This window comes from Rasamsonia emersonii (assembly GCF_000968595.1).
Source record: "Rasamsonia emersonii CBS 393.64 chromosome Unknown ctg1118621759676, whole genome shotgun sequence".
In the NCBI taxonomy this organism is placed as follows: domain Eukaryota; kingdom Fungi; phylum Ascomycota; class Eurotiomycetes; order Eurotiales; family Trichocomaceae; genus Rasamsonia; species Rasamsonia emersonii.
Window position 1 is genome coordinate 1 of NW_013563340.1, and position 16,125 is coordinate 16,125.

At 51.3% G+C, this 16,125-nt stretch overlaps 5 protein-coding genes across 5 annotated transcripts; 3 read left to right on the forward strand and 2 right to left on the reverse strand.

The window, feature by feature from the left end:
* Positions 1–18: 18 nt before the first annotated feature.
* T310_0371 (Uncharacterized protein) lies at positions 19–3,903 on the forward strand (the record flags this gene model as incomplete). The annotated part of the gene is made up of 1 exon (XM_013476724.1): positions 19–3,903. A coding segment is annotated over one exon (3,885 nt), but the record flags the coding sequence as incomplete, so codon positions are not given.
* Positions 3,904–6,009: 2,106 nt separating this feature from the next.
* On the forward strand, positions 6,010–7,255 carry T310_0372 (Transcriptional activator of ethanol catabolism AlcS; the record flags this gene model as incomplete). Its single annotated transcript, XM_013476725.1, has 7 exons — positions 6,010–6,203; positions 6,266–6,355; positions 6,426–6,526; positions 6,583–6,687; positions 6,753–6,928; positions 6,984–7,096; positions 7,231–7,255. 7 exons carry the CDS (start codon positions 6,010–6,012, stop codon positions 7,253–7,255), a joined length of 804 nt encoding a protein of 267 aa, XP_013332179.1.
* Positions 7,256–7,816: 561 nt separating this feature from the next.
* On the reverse strand, positions 7,817–10,674 carry T310_0373 (Dipeptidyl-peptidase IV; the record flags this gene model as incomplete). The annotated part of the gene is made up of 3 exons (XM_013476726.1): positions 7,817–7,932; positions 7,984–8,253; positions 8,313–10,674. 3 exons carry the CDS (start codon positions 10,672–10,674, stop codon positions 7,817–7,819), a joined length of 2,748 nt encoding a protein of 915 aa, XP_013332180.1.
* A 1,244-nt stretch (positions 10,675–11,918) lies between these two features.
* Positions 11,919–13,566, forward strand: T310_0374 (Mercuric reductase; the record flags this gene model as incomplete). The annotated part of the gene is made up of 3 exons (XM_013476727.1): positions 11,919–12,003; positions 12,057–12,170; positions 12,242–13,566. 3 exons carry the CDS (start codon positions 11,919–11,921, stop codon positions 13,564–13,566), a joined length of 1,524 nt encoding a protein of 507 aa, XP_013332181.1.
* A 568-nt stretch (positions 13,567–14,134) lies between these two features.
* On the reverse strand, positions 14,135–16,083 carry T310_0375 (T-complex protein 1 subunit delta; the record flags this gene model as incomplete). Its single annotated transcript, XM_013476728.1, has 7 exons — positions 14,135–14,986; positions 15,039–15,442; positions 15,490–15,658; positions 15,707–15,736; positions 15,882–15,904; positions 15,957–16,039; positions 16,073–16,083. The coding sequence occupies 7 exons, from the start codon at positions 16,081–16,083 to the stop codon at positions 14,135–14,137; spliced, it is 1,572 nt and encodes a 523-aa protein (XP_013332182.1).
* Between the last annotated feature and the right edge of the window lie 42 nt (positions 16,084–16,125).

The following is a 16,125-nucleotide window of genomic DNA, read 5'->3' on the forward strand; positions in this document are numbered from 1 at the left end:
AACAACGAGCTCATCAGGCAGTTGTGTCTGGGGTTCCAGTGCGATGTGAACTGGGACAAGCTGCCCAGCGAGATTCGGGTGTCACTATTGAACCGCTGCCTTGGGAAGACCTGCCGGATAACCGAAAGACAGTGGCAGTGGCTGCAGCAGAGCCTTTGCAAGTTTGACACAGATGATCTCAACGTCCATATTGCGCGATGCAACCTCGGCTGTGCTATTGCGGTCACCGTCCTGGACTATGCCAATCTGGATACCGAAAAGCTTCCCGCTCCGAAGAATACCAATACCACAGGGTACATCACTCATGTTCCGGAGAAGCTCCCGTGGTATAAGAGAGCGTTCATCAACGGCTGGCATAAAATCGCAACCGTGATCAAATATATCGTCATTGCCATGGTTGCCGACCCCGAGTTCCAAAGGGAATTTGACCACGTTATGAAGAGTCGGTCTAAGTTCGTTCGCGTGCCCTTGACCTTCCTCCTGAATATGGTATGGATGTACGCCAAAGAGATACAAAACGTGGCTTTGATGTTCTTCTTGTTCCATGGGCGTGACAATGTGGAGCGTCTGTGGCACGAGACTAAGGGCATGACGATCAATCTGAAGCGGGATCGAGTGATTATGCAAGGCCTCGATGGTACGTTTACGGCATTCAGACACGATGGGCCCGACGGAAGCTTCAAGATGTACATTTACCAAGGTGAGCACAAGTCGGAGCCAAAGGACGTCAAATCGCTTAAATATGTCAATACCTATACCCGGGACATGCTTCTCCAAGTCAGGGAAGAATTCGAGAAAGGGGAGCTGGTCAACGAGTATCACTACGATTATCGGCATCCCGCCAAGAGAGGCTTCAGGTTGTCCAAAGGAGTCAACCCGAGACTGCCATTGGGACGACGGTGTGTGCGCGGCAAGAATCACCTTCAGAGTATTCAGTACAACCGCAAGGGCTTGATCGAAGCCGGTTCCTACATCAAGGATGGGAATCTGGTCCGCTTCAAATATCACTATCGCAAGAACCCCCGGTTTGGCGATGAGCTACTTCGTGCAGAGTTTGTCCTGGAGTACATGAGCTGTACGGTGTCCTGGTGCGCCCCTCCACGCCGTCATCCGGAGAAGATCGAGCGCTGGATTCCTCATTCGAAGATCACGGAGGCTACGTTCGTGCATGGTCCCGACGTCTACGAAAGTCGCTGGCTCTACGACCACAAGTTCCACCCGACCATCTTCACGTTCCTCAATGGACAGAAAGTGCAGACTCCGCCTATGATCGAGAACGATCATCTCGGCGTGCTGACGAAGCCCAAACACACCAGCTTCTTGCACGACAACCCGTTGTTCTTCTGTGATAGCCTGAAGACGAACCCGGTCACACGCTTCCTAGGTCTCACAAAGAAGCGATTCCCGGTGTCTACGTCGCGCGCTCGCTCGCTGATTTGGAAGGCCTGGAAAGAACGGGTGGACTTTGACGGGGTGATTGTCCGGTGGATGGACGAGAGGCTGCTGCGGCGAGACAAAGTGCTTGCTCCGTACTGGCGCAGTCGGGATCGTGGGGACCTTGCTTCAGCGAAGAAATATCTCGACCTGCGCGCCGATGCCATTATGGCCAGTGCGGATCTGGATGACACCATCTCCAGCTGGACTCCATTGGCTGTCAAGATGGGCGATCTGTTCAACTTTGGCCCCGGTGGCGATGCCGTTCTCTTTACACGGTCCAAGGAATTTGTCTTTGATTCCGACGACAGCCTCCACGTGCTGGCTGCGGACATGGGAACCTGGCCGAACGAAGGAGGTGGTGTCTCTGCTTGCCGTCGCGATATGATCAACTCGCTGCGCACCATCAAATGGCACATGATCTGCGAGTCCGCTCATGACTTTGGCGTTCCAAAGCATCAGACCGAGCAGAATGTCCAGTCGCTGAAAGTGATTCCGCTTTGGGGGCTGGATTTCTTGACGCCAACCCACGGTCTGTTCAAGAACAAGCTGGATGCTGAGGTGGAAGACTCGGCCACGGCTGCCACGGAGCTGGATATCAAACTGAACTTTATCCCCATCCTGACTGCGTTGGTGAAAGCTGCGCGCGCCGTCCATCTTTCCAATGCCGACATTCAGCAGGCGACGAGAGCACTGGTCAATCTCAACACCTACTTCGATAGCTTCAGACACTGGGGTCAAGTGTGGACCAGCGAGATCGTCAAGGAGAGCTGGCGTGAGCTCTGGCTGACGCAGGAGATGCCCAACGCAGTGCCGTCGTCGCAGTGGTTTGAAACGGAACTGCCCACGTTGGGCCACCTGGACACCGCGTTGGAGCTGTGGTTCCGATACCTGTTCATCTTCTCCATTCCGGTTCCGGAGAAGATTCCTTCCGTCTTCCAGGCCTCGCATCACAGCGTCAGTGCGTCGTACGGAGTCGTGTGCAAGATCAAACGCGGCTGCACGCTCCAAATCTGGGACCACGCGATCAGCTGGCGCGAGACCAACCTCTGCCTGTCTTCGGCTCTCTGCAAGCTTCCACCGTTCGTGCGGAACGCTCTTCTGGGTCTGATGAGGATGACCTCGGTGCTGATCTTGCACCACGCGGACATTGTCTCGCCTTGCGCGGACTTCTTCAATCCCGGCTGGGAGATCGAGATTGGAACGTGCCAAGGAAACCTGGAGCATCGCAACAGCTTCCGCAGGAAGGTGGATCCCGTCGTCAACGGCATTACCGACATGCAAAAGTTTGCCCCCGTCAAGGAGATCAAGTCGCAGCGTCCTACGGTGACCATGTTGTCGCACGTGTGGTACGCGAAGGACATCAAGATCGCCATCCTGGCGGCCGACTTGATCATCAACCAGTGGGGATTCGACGACTACCACCTCGACATCTACGGAGCCATCGACAAGGCGCCGACATACTCGACGGAGTGTCAGGAGCTCATTGCCTCCAAAGGTCTTCGCGGAAAAGTCACGCTCCGCGGAACGGCTGATCCGATGAAGGTGCTCGAAAACACCTGGTTGTTCCTCAACTCGTCTCTGTCGGAAGGTCTGCCGCTGGCACTTGGCGAAGCTGCCTTGACGGGGGCGCCTGTTGTCTGTACTGATGTCGGGGCATCGCTGCGGGTTCTCAGCGACCCAGACGACTTTTCACGGTTCAGTGCGGTCGTCGCCCCGAATGACGCTCAAGCGCTTGCACGGGCACAGATCCAGATGCTGGCCATGTTGGGAGAGTGGAGCAACCACGCCGAGGATACGGAGCCGCCGCCAGTTCTGTCGTCGTCGCCTACCCCGGATGAAGTGGCCGCGATCACTCGGCGCATGTATGAGAAGAGTGAGCACCGCAGGAAGCTGGGCATGATGACGCGGAAGATTGTGCAGAAGTCGTTCAGCGGGGATCGCTACTTGCGGGAGCACGAGCAGATGCTCTGGGTGGGCAAGAGCCTCAAGACGTTCGGCAGCCGAGGCGCGGGCGACCTGCTGGAACCTCTGGAGACGCCAAGCGACCTGCGGGCGGCGACGCCAATCGAAGACGAGATGGTCACGATTCCACACAGCGCGGTGGCGTCGTGGCGGTCGTCGACGTCATCTGCGGCGTCGTCGTTCATCTCGACGAGCTCCCGAGCCGAGATGGTGTACGGGGGCAAGTTTGGGCGGTCCATCTCGGAGCAGAGCCGGCTGTCGATGGAGTCGGGCGTGCATGGGTCGTCACGCAAGTCCTATTTCCCCGTGTTCGCGCCGCGGCACAGCGGCAATCTGCTCTCTGGGGGGCGGTCATCGTCGCCGACGGGCGAGGCGCTGCTGCGGGGTCTGCGTCGGGAGGAGCTGCGGCAGTACCGCAATTCGGACGTCAGCTCGATTACGCGGGATGAGTTTTTGAATTCGAATGCCTACAAGAGTATTATGGCGGAGAAGCAGGGGGCATGACATCAGTATATATGGTATATGTTCATTGTTCGCACAGTACATAGTTTTCTTTTTCGTTTGCATCTGTCATTACTGTATGTATGTATATAGGGATGCATATATAGAGTTGGGTACTACTCGAAGTTAGTTGTCAGTCTGCATTATGGAATACTATGCAATATGAATGAAATTAATGTGCATACGTATAAATCAATAATACCATTCACTCATTCCACAGAGTTCTATCTTCTCCGGGGTACTCACTGACCCGCCCATCTTCCCCGCATTTTTACCCCGCGGGGAGAAATCCCGGGGAAATCGGGAGGGCGATCCACCAGACTTCCATCTTTTTCTGGTAGTCTGTTCCACGTTTTCATGACTTTTAATCCGGTCGAAAAAGAAAATCTTATTTCATTGAAATAGGAATTCTGAGAGTGCAGTCTATGCGTCATTCGAATGAATATGTGTATTCTGGTTGACTTCGTAAGTCTGTACTGTACATATACGTCGCGATCTGCAGAACAACCAACTGCAACAGTTGCTGTCTTGACAGCGATTGGTCGAGAGATCTGCATTGATCGCCTGGCTGACAGAGCACTGACTGGCCTATGTCTTCGCTTGTGCTATGCCATACCATACATAGCATGATATGCCATGCACATCCTCACCTCCGTTTGTCCGGGGTGCCTGCCATGATGCCATCCCTCGTATTGCATATTAATTCAGATCGCTGGCTGAGTTTCCAAGAGCCCCATCGACAACTAACTTAGCTAATTTATCCCTCTGCACAGATGCCTTCAGTCATCCGTCCAGAGTAGATTGACGGTACGGTAATTCTGGGGAAATTAGCTGATCTCCGCCTCCAGGCTGGGGGATACGGAGCATAGAGCATGGAGCCTGAGCACAGAGCACGGATCTGCCAACTTAGCGAGTTAGCGTATGCACGTCCTGATCGTCCGTCCGTTCTTCGCATTTTCAGCTTTTCTTTTGTTTTAACTTCCCCGCTAAAACAGCTTTCTCCACTCTAGCCACTCGCTAGCTATTAGCTGGCTAATTAGCTACCTAGGTAGTTAGCCAGCAAGAAGCTCAGCGTTGTCATCTACATCCATGCATCATTCATCCAACGAAAGTGATTTTCGAAGGAAAACTACGTATTCATTGGGTATGGGCCTGTGCATATATTACGTATGTCTTGGTATGTACGACGCGGGCTAAAGGAGAACAAGGAGGAAGGGCCTGCCTGCCTGTCTGTCAGTCTTGACGAATTATTCCTCCATCTTTCTATTATGTACTGTACATTACTACTGGATGATGGAAATTGCGGGGTTGGAATGAATGAATGAATGAGTAAATGCGGAGATCCTTTCCTTTCTTTTCCTTTCTTTTCTTTTCCTTTCCTTCCTTTCCTTCACACGTCACCAGTGTAATGTAAGCTCTGCATTGCAGATGTCAGTCCATGGACTGGACTGCATTGCACTGTGGCCATTCAACTAGGCTCCATTTCCATTTCCCTGTAGATAATAGATCGGGGAAACTAGGTAAAAGCCACAATGAGAATGAATGGATCCTCGCATGGACCCTCGCTGAAAGCAATTGATCGATTAATTAATTCATTGATTGATTGGATCTGTACAACAAACCAATTGCAACCACGGAAGCAACATCCCGTGTCTTGTACTCCGTAACGGACAAGATGAAACTCCTAGGTAAGGTTCCTTTCCTACGTATGTACCAGATTTGACTTAGGCGAGATTCAGTTCCCTAGCTCCCTTTACCAGTACGGATGTAACTACTAGTACCACCTCTGCGTGAAACAACTTGCCGAATCGATCTGCCGCGAGTCATGGCATCAAGTTTGGAGCCGGCTCAAACTTTCAATAGTACTTACCTACTTACTTAGAACCTAGGTACAGTACATACATACCTGGGGTATGCTAGGTCGGGTTTTTATATAGAGCAGTGCTTTCTCCAGGCCTTTTGCTAGAAATTGCTCCTTAGTTGCAGAGCTGCTGTCCTAGTTCCAGACCTTGACCTAGGCCTGTACATACATACATACCTACCCTATTCTCCTTCATTTCTAAACAGTCTTCCCAATCAACCGGATCTATGTCAGAACCAATCACCACAATGGACAGCAACAGTAACAGCAACGGCACCCGCTACGACCTAAAGGCGGAGGAGAGTCGCGAAGACGCCATCCGCAAGATCAAGACGGCCGGCAGCCTGTCCATCTCGCCGGAACTCTTTGAGAAGATCTATCTCTCGCCCAAGAGTCGTGTGCATGGCGATCTGCGGTCCATCGTTGGAAACCCTACGCCTTTGTAAGCATTGCTTCTTTAACTCGTCTATTTTTGATATTTTTTTTTTGTCTAACGAACGTCAGAGGTGTCTTCGGTTTCATCATCAGTTTGACTCCCCTTAGCTGTGACCTGATGGGATGGCGAGGCGGTGGCGGCGGAGGTGCTGCTTTGATGTGAGTGTTTATCCAGCTTCATCTTCATATTCAGCTTCAACTAGCTTGCAGACAGCTAATTGTTCCATAGTGGCGCCTTCTACGGCATTGGCGGCGTTCTCATGCCCATCGCTGGGATCCTGGAGTTTATCCTTGGAAACACCTTCTCTTTCGTTGTGTTTTTGTCTTTTGGTTTGCCTCCTATACACCTATATATACTAGTGTGATCTTACTGACTGATACGACAGGCGCCTTCTGGCTCGCAACGGGCATCACGATGACGCCCTTCTACAACGCTGCCGGTGCATACGACCCGTCGAACCCGGCCAATCCAGGCTTTCACACTTCTTTCGGTGAGTGATCAACAATCAATCAAGACAGGGAGGGAATCTTTCCACTAACAGAGTCTCACGTCCAGCCTTTATCTACGTCTTCATGGGCCTCCTCTGCCTCATCTACCTCATCTGCGGCATCCGCACCAACGTCGTCTTCGAGATCATCTTCCTGACCCTCACGCTGGGCTTCTGTCTTCTGGCGGGCTCGTACTGGCAGCTGGCGGCTCTCAACTCGACGCTGGCTGACAATTTGCAAATTGTGCGTACCCTGTACATATATATAGTAAAAAGTTTACTGACAGTAATCATTCCAGGCCGGCGGCGCCTCCTTCTTCGTCGCCTGTCTCGCTGGCTGGTACCTCTTCTTCGTCCAGATGCTCGCCAGCGTCGACTTTCCGTATACGCTGCCTGTCGGTGATCTGAGCCGGTATGTCAAGGGTCGGAGCGAGAAGGAGGAGGCATGACCAAATTGCCAAGATGGGTTTATGTTGATTTATATTTATTTTAAATGTTCTGCGGCATGATGAGTGAATGAGTGAGTGGCACGAATATCGATTGCAGGCGTAAGACAGGGAAATGGAAATGAATGGAAATGGAACGGAAAAGATATCACCAGGCTTGGTTGTCTGGTCTGGTTTTGAGTAATTGATTGGGATTTTTTAACGGTTGTCGTCGATGTCAAGGTGCATTAGCAAGCAAGAAAGGGTAGGAAAAGAAATGAAGGAGAAAAAGGCAGATAGATAAATTTATCAAATTCCATCCATCCCGTCCATCCCATCCCATGCTGCTTTGTCATATACTTACTATTTCAGTCATGCCTGTCCTTACCTACCTAAGTATCTATCCACGCACCCATCTAATCGAGTAAATTATAATTATCTAGGACGTTTGACGAAAAGAAAGTCTAGCTTCCCTGCTTAGGAGTTCGCCTACTTACGGAATAGACACTAACTCAACTAAATCTCAGAAAGACAGATCTCCACCAACTCCTGGCTTGAGTCCAGCCAATGATAGTGCAATGATAGTGCGACAACAGTACGATAACGACAGTAAACGTCAGTCAAATGGAATAGGGTATACAAAACAACAAAATTATAGATGCAAGAATCTGTGTCATCTGCGTCACATTGACACCAGGCGGATAGATCTATTTGAACATCGATAGAAACCGCCGCAAACGTCGGCGTGCGCTCGTCTCCGGCACTGGATTCCCGGTCCGGTGCCATTCGCCGTTGAAGGCGTTGACCAGCCAGTTGGAAAGACCTGCACAAGTCAGTTCGGCCCGACTCGAAAGCTCATATACAAGCCACTTACGGTCGTAAACCATCTTGTGCGCATTGTGAAAGTAAATGCTATGATCCGAGTCCGGAAAGACATGCACATCGTAGTTCTCGACATTCGCCTCATCGAGCTTGTCGATCAGCGCGAGCGAGTTCTGAAAATGCACGTTGTCGTCCGCAACGCCGTGCATGAAAAGAAAGCGCACGTTCTGCTGAAGCGCCGTCATGTTGGAAATCGTCGCGTTGGCATACCCAGACGGGTTATGCTGTGGTGTGTGCATATACCGCTCGGTATAGATAGAGTCTTCCTCATTGATTAGCATATGTCAACTCCTTTTCAACCACTTTGACAGGATAACCTACCGTAAAACCGCCAGTCAGTCACAGGTGCCACAGCCATGCCGTATTGGAACGTCTGGCCAGCATCCTGCTCAAGGGTCTTGAGCGTCATGAACCCGCCATAGCTCCAGCCCCAAATCGCCATTCGACTCTCATCCACATACGGCTTCTTTGCCCAAATTTTGGCCGTCTCAATCTGGTCATGGGCTTCCCAGTAGCCAAGGTTGCCACGCACAACGCATCGCGCCTTGCGCCCGATATAGCCTGTTCCCCTGCCATCCACTGTGACCACGATGTAGCCCAAGTTCGACGCAACATAGGACTGGAAGTCGACAGTGAACTTGCGATTCACTGTTTGCGAGCCCGGCCCACCATAGAGGTGGAAAAGGACCGGATATTTCTTTACAGGACTGAAATGCGGCGGCCGGCGCTCAACAACCTGCAACGTGTAACCATCGATCGTGATATTCTGATATATCTCCGCCGGAAGAGCAAACTCCTCGACCATTTTGGCGAGTTCCTTGTTTTCCTCGATCACTTGCTCGTAAACGTTTTCAACATTGCTTGGCGTGCTGATAACCTTTTGCCAAGGGATCGAGGGACCCTGATAGCTGAGCAACGCATACCCAGCTCCGTGGGAGAACGAAACATCATAGTAGCCAATCTTCGACGTGTTCGTCACTGGCTTGAGATCAGACCCATCCAGCTTGACGCTGTAGACGTGACGCTGGGTCGGCGATTCTTTCGTAGCCACAAAGTAGACTATGCCTCTTTTGAGGTCAACAGCCGACGGCGCATCCACCACTTCCCATTCACCTGATGTGAGGAAAATGGGTTTGCTGCTATCCAGGGGCGTAAAATACGCCAGATGGTCGTATCCGTCGTGGATCACGGTATCGATATAGCCGTCGTCCGGACGTCCGTTCGCTGGATCGGCAGGAACAAATCTTGTGGACTGAGATGGCTCAACCCACCCGCCATCGAGACTCGCGATATCCTCGGATCTGACGACCCTGCCACTCCTCGTCTTCACGTCCATGAGAACGACTCGCAAGACATCGCTCTCTCTGTTAGTTTCCCTCACAAGCACTTTCCCATTGGATGCCCAAAGGACCTCAATGATGAGTCGATCGTCGTCCGCAAAGTCTTGCGGGACGTCAATCGAAAATACGTCATTGTTGTCGACATCGTAGAATTGCAAATTCACGACCGGGTTTGGAGCTCCCGCTTTGGGATATTTGAGTCGTCTAACATCTGGATAGACCTCCAAGCCCGGCGGCGGTTCCGTTCCGGATGGTCTGGACAGGAAATATTGCAGCGGATACTCTGGAACCATAGACTCATCTGTGCGCAAGAAGGCAACATACTTGCCATCACCCGACCACCATGTCGCGCTATTGCCCCCAAAGACCTCTTCCTCGTAAACCCAATCGGGGACACCGTAGAAGACTTCCTTTCCTCCGTCCTTTGTGATCTGGATCACTTTGTCGGATGATAATTTTCGTAGATACATGTTATTCTTCCTGGTGAAGACTACCGCATCAGACTTAGGCGACCAGGACGCCAGCTGAATTCGTCCATCAGGATCATCTGGGTCTAGAGGCTTGAGCGATTGCGTTGCAACGTCAAAGAGCCAGTATCTCCCACTGAATGAGTGTCGCCAATTCTTTTCGTAATCAGACAGAATGAGCACGGTTTTGAAATCCGGGCTCGGCCAAACATTCTTTGGCACGATGAGCTCGCTCTCATGGAACATTGTAGATGACTTTATCAAGACTCGACTCTCGGCATGCTCAGTCCCTCCCCCTCGGCTGCGGATGTCGTCAACCACAAGGTATCCCTTCCGACTGCCCTCATTTTGTTCGAGCAGCAGTCCGTCTTCGCCATTTGGACCAGCAATCCAGGAAATAGAGTGAGACTTGGCGTACCACTTGCCATTCAGAACCTGGTCAAGGGTGATGGGTTTTCCGTAGCTTGTGGTGCCTGTAGCCGAGTCGGGTTCATGGATCGCCGGGGTCGATGCGGTAGCGGCATCACCCGACTTTCGTTGTCCCAGAAACAGGAAAAAGGCAAGCAGCCAGCCGCCTATACACAATAATCCTAGTATCCATAAAATGCGACGTGTCCTCCCGCTCTTCGCCTTCCTGTTCGTTCCTCGCAAGAGACCATCAGCAGGGTCAAACTCCGCGTCTTCGAGATCACGATAAGGACCATCCTCTGCCATTCGCCTCGACTTTTGCTGTAAAAAGGTATTCGGAACGTCGGCAAGAAGAGACCCGTCTGAAGAAAGTGAATCTGTCGAGCTCCGGGAGATCGAGGATGCAGAGGGCCGACTCGCGAGTGGAACGGATTCCTCGCCGATATTTCCATTCTTTTTTGGAGCCATCTTTGCAAATCGGGTACCCAAAAGGGTGTTCACGAGATCAAGGAGACTCGGCTCCTCTCATCCAGGCAGGATGTGTGCAACATGAGATCTGTTTGGAGTAGGCGGAGAAAGAGTACACCCCCGACGTCTGGACAACCTAGCCTCACCCAAACAAAGAAAACCAATTAGCCGGACCGCACATGGAAGCCTTCTTTGTTAGCAACACAAGGCTCACGGGAGCTGATCAGAGCTCCAACACCTGGGATTATCCCCAAGCGAGGCTCTGAGCTGAAGGTGCTGCTTGGTGAATCTGGCGCAGTAAGCTGTTATGGGGATGCCTCGGGTGGGGGCAGCTGTAACAGCCAGTTTAGGTATAGCTCCGCCCATTGCGGAGAAATATTCCGCGCTTAACTGTCGAGAAGGCATGGCATACTTACTATTGGGATTTGCCCTTGTGTTTCTAAATCGCGTTTTGTTATCACAGATAAGATGTTTAGCCAAATGACAAACTGATGGGCATTCGCAGTCATGAGAAACATTACAAGAGTCAGCCTGGCTGACAATTCTGCCTTCGATCATGATCCACCGACGTGGAGCTGCCGACGGATCCTCACGGGCTTGCCGGCATGCCTCTGATGAGCTTCACCTGTCTTCTGGTCATGAAGGGCAGTAAGATCTGGAGCATGCCAATGCGTGTACACCTTATGGCACTGACCGATTGAAAACCTTTCCAATGGTAGCATGCTGGTTGCTATACCAATATCTATTACCTGCAACAAATCTCCGCTTGTTTGATCGAAATTAGCCAACCAATAGGAATTGTGCATGAACTCGAGTCCTAGAGTGCATGAAATCTTCAGTTGTTCAGGTATATCCCGGAGTATGTTCAATCTTGAGGTCAGGGCGACCTCCTTCTGCTGTTGATGCGAAACATGCACAATAAGACAACTCCGTCGAGAGTTGACTCCTCGGGACCCAGCGGCAGAGGCATCTGCTGAGAAGACTTGCTATCTGAAGCAGATATTTGCCGATCCAGCAAGCAAGGAATCTCTGGGCAATGACCTTCGCGGACCTCATCACGTGGCTAGCACAAGCATTCCCCGCCTATCCCAGTATCCAATGATCGCCGGAGAGACGTTGGAATTCACATTCGTCGACTATGTAGGGTTCTTTAACCCTGTGTTGTTTGTGCCAAAGTCATTCGCAACAACCGTTTAAGCTTGGAAAATCTTGTGTCTGAGTCTCTGGGGTCATTCTGTGCGGCAATGGCTACATGTACTGCTGAGTCAGGTACAGCATCATGCTGTAGCAAGAAGCAGGATACGCGGAGCTGCCGGATAGTAATTATCGGTTCGTCTCTCCCTGCAATCTTCTTGTCTAGCCATCTAACATACGTCCACTAGGAGGTGGATCTGCCGCCTTTGCGGCTGCTGCAGCCGCTGCACCGCTTGCACTGTCTGTTAAAATAGTAAATGAGGGTTTACCTATGGGTGGCTGCTGTGTGAACGTCGGCTGCGGTTTGTGATACCTGCAAGGTGGCTACTACACGTGGATCCGGATTTTGCTGAGCCGGCATGCTGTGTCGCAGTCCCTTCCAAGTTCCTCATCCAAGCCTCCCATGTAAACAGTCCTCTCAACCGGAGCCCTCCATATCACGGGTTTTCTAACGTCTCGGACCGAGTCACTGACTTTGCCGCTTTGACGAAACAAAACTGTGCGCTTGTCGAGAGCCTCCGTGAAGAAAAGTATGCAGGAGTTATCGCTGGATTTGATAACGTGGAGTATGTCAAGGGCTTCGGCAGACTTGTCAAGAGAGAAGGACATTTTGCAGTCGCTGTCCGTCACAATCCTGCAGATGAGACGCCGTACCGAGAACTACCGGCAGATCGAGTGATTCTTGCTACAGGCGTGCACAATAGTCTTCCAGAGCACTTACGCCAGGACCTGGGCAAACTCCCTTATCTCACTAACGAGACAGCTTACTTCGAAACGGTCCGTCCCGAGTCCCTCATCGTCCTTGGTGGGGGCTATGTTGCGGTGGAAGCCGCCCAGATGTTCGCCCGACTGGGCTCACGGGTGACACTGCTGCAGCGATCATCACACATCCTGTCTGACATCAGCGAAGACATCGGTACAGCTCTGGCTGGCTATCTGGAAGAAGAAGGGATAGAGGTGGTAGTGGGAGTGGAAATCTTGTCGGTTGCGGCTTCCGATGACCGCAGAATCACGGTAACTGCGAAGCACCGTGATGAAATTCGAGCTTTCACTGCCTCGAAGATCTTTGTCGCCACTGGCCGCAGCGCCAATACTACCGATGTGTCGGAGATCCCGATCCATCTCTCAGATTCACCGCATGGTGGGTTCGTCGTGTCGAATACACTACAGACATCTATTACCGGCGTGTATGCAGCAGGCGACTGTGTTGCCAATTCACCACAGTATGTCTACACTGCGGCTGCTGAAGGTAAGCTTGCAGCCCTCAACGCGCTGGCCTCCTTTCATGGCCGAGAGGAGGAGCAGATGGATTATTCCGTCGTTCCATGGGTCGTATTTTCGTCTCCCGCCGTTGCTGGCGTTGGTCTAGATGTTGCCGCAGCTCGTGCCAGAGGGATTGACGCAGAAGCTTCGACCATCCCCCTTTCTCTTCTCCCCCGTGCTCTCGTGCAACAGGACACGCGCGGCTTCGTGACCCTGATCCGGAATAAACAAGATGACACCATAATCGGGGCACGAGTCCTCGCCGAAGAAGGCGGGGAACTCATCATGGAAGCATCTCTTTGCGTTCGCTATAAGATCAAAGCGCGAGATGTGGCGACGATGTTCCATCCATACCTTACGTGGAACGAGGCTTGGAAATTGGCTGCGCTGGGCTTTGCAAAGAATGTGAAGCAGCTCAGTTGCTGTGCGACCTAGAACCAGAAAAGAATTCGTTCTTGTCGGGAATATAATAACTTTAATCAATAGTATGAGCTGGAATAGAAGCTGGAGATGAAGGACTTGTTGTATATTACATGGCTTGTTGCGTTTCCTCATGTTGTTGCACTCAATTATAGTCCAATCTGTCAGCAGGCGGGCCGATTGCAGACTCATCAACCTATATACCTTGTGCCATCCTTGTATAAGGAGGCTTAGTAACAAACAATATGATAGCTTCTTTTTGAAGAAATTAAACATGGAATGTAGCATGTTATCAGAGTCATAGTTGCGGTATTTGGCGAAAAGAAAGATTGAAACTGAGTAAAAAGCAGCGGTACCTGCAGAAATTATCAACTTGCCATTACATATGGTGCTTTATCTTCTACAGTTATTTTTTTCTTCTTTGTGAAACAATTGTGTATTCAAATGCAAGTATTATATTTCTACAGTTAAAGTTGGCATACCTACTACTCCTCTTGAATTCTAAGTCTCCATTTTCATCATCGTACGCCATTCCTAACTAATGTCATGTCGAAACTTTTCCTTTTTATTTGCTTGCTTCTCATCATCTCGACAACGCGATATCATCAATCCTGAGGATCATCTTCACGGTTTCCGCGGCAAGCTCAATCGCACTAGTGCTCACCAACAGCGGCTGCAACACATTCTCTTCCGTAATGTTGTCCTTGACACCACCGCTGCGGATGCTGACACCGGCATTGTGCAGGCCCTGGGCGTGTCGGTGACGCAGATCCGTGACGACTTTGATCGAGTTCAAACCCGCATTTTCGGCAAGAGTAGTAGGAATCACCTCCATCGCCTCCGCGAACGCTTTCCAGCAGATCGCCTCAGTTCCTGTGAGCTCTCGTGCACGGGTGCTGAGCGCATGTGAAACTTCGATTTCAGGTGCACCACCACCAGCAATCAGAGCCCGCTTCTTAACCAGACACCGGATCGCACAGAGAGCGTCATGTAGCGAGCGCTCTGCTTCATCCAGAATGAGGTTGTTGGCACCACGGGCAACAATTGAAACCGTCTGGTTCGCAGCGGGAGAGGACTTGATGCCGGTGATCTTGGTGTAGCGCGCACCAGAGGACTGGACTTCTTCAACGAGATCTGCCGTTGCCAGCTTGTCTTCAGTGAACGAGTCGATATTGGCGATTGGCTTGCATCCGAGACTCTTGCAGAGGAACTCGACCTCGTCACGTTCGATGTCTTTGACGGCGAGGATCTTGAGGCGAGAGAGGAAGTGGAGGGACAAGTCATTAACGGCGTCGCGTAGGATGGATTTCTGAATGAGCAAAACGTTGCATTTCGCCTTTTGAATCTTCTTGACCATGTTGAGGAGATACTGGCGTTCTTCCTTCAAAATCTTGTCCATTTGCCGGTAGTCATTCACCACGATCTGATTCTCCATCTGCAGGGTCGTCAGTAAAGAACAATAACAAGCAAAGGCGCGTAGGACTGACATCAGGCTTGGGAGGGCTCAGTTGAAACTGAATAAGGGCTATTCTAGCCTTCTCAATCCTTGTCGGGCCTCCTGCACTCTTGATTACCGGCTGGTTCAGTACCAGCCCGTCGACCATCTCACTGTCCTCAATCGTGCCTCCAACTTTTTTGATTATACGAATATTGCGCAGATCAACGTTATCAGCCGTCTTGGGATCGACAACCTTCAGCACGGAGTCCACAGCAATCGGTCCCAGAAGGTTGGAGTATTGCGACACGATCTTGGAAGAGAGGGAGGTGGATGCCGCCTGCAGAAGGCTTGCACGGTCCGACAAGTTGACGGGTTGTGACATGTTGTGGAGAACCTCAACAGCAGCCGCTGCAGCTCGCTGGAAGGACTCGGATATGATCGTTGGATGAATACCTGCGAGGTCAGCATCTCATGCATATCCTATCCTGAAGGTGTCCCACCTCTCGCCAATAATCGCTCCGCGGCACCAAGCAAGCTACCAGCGATGACCACAACGGACGTGGTTCCATCACCTGCCTCGACATCCTGGGCTGCACTAAGGTCGACGAGCATCTTTGCTGCGGGATGCATAACACTCATACTCTTCAACATGGTGTTTCCATCATTGGTCTTGGTGGGTCAGCCTCGAGTTCTGCGGGCGAAACGCGGGGTACGTACGATGATGGTATTTCCCTTCCCACTTTGAATCTGCACAGAAGTTAGAGCCTATACATAGTAGCGATAGGGGGGTTGTGTCGAAAATACCATTTTGTCCATGCCCCTCGGTCCCAGAGACTGTGTGTTGTTAGCCCCTCATTTCCAGAATAGATCCCATACTCCAGTGTGGAAATACCGTTCTGATAGCATCTGCGACGGCTGTATTCAAGTTAGAAATAACGCTCGTCCTTTCAAATGGGACACTACAAACCTCTAGCTGCCAGAATATTGGCAGTTCGAACCGCCATAGGCTTCTCCTTGTCCTGGAAATTGTTAGAAACTGGCCGCCGCGAACTATGCTGCGAAAGAACATTTCTTCACACATACCTTGAAAGCATTATTATTGCCAGCACCCGATGGGGCGCTCACAGTAGTCGCCA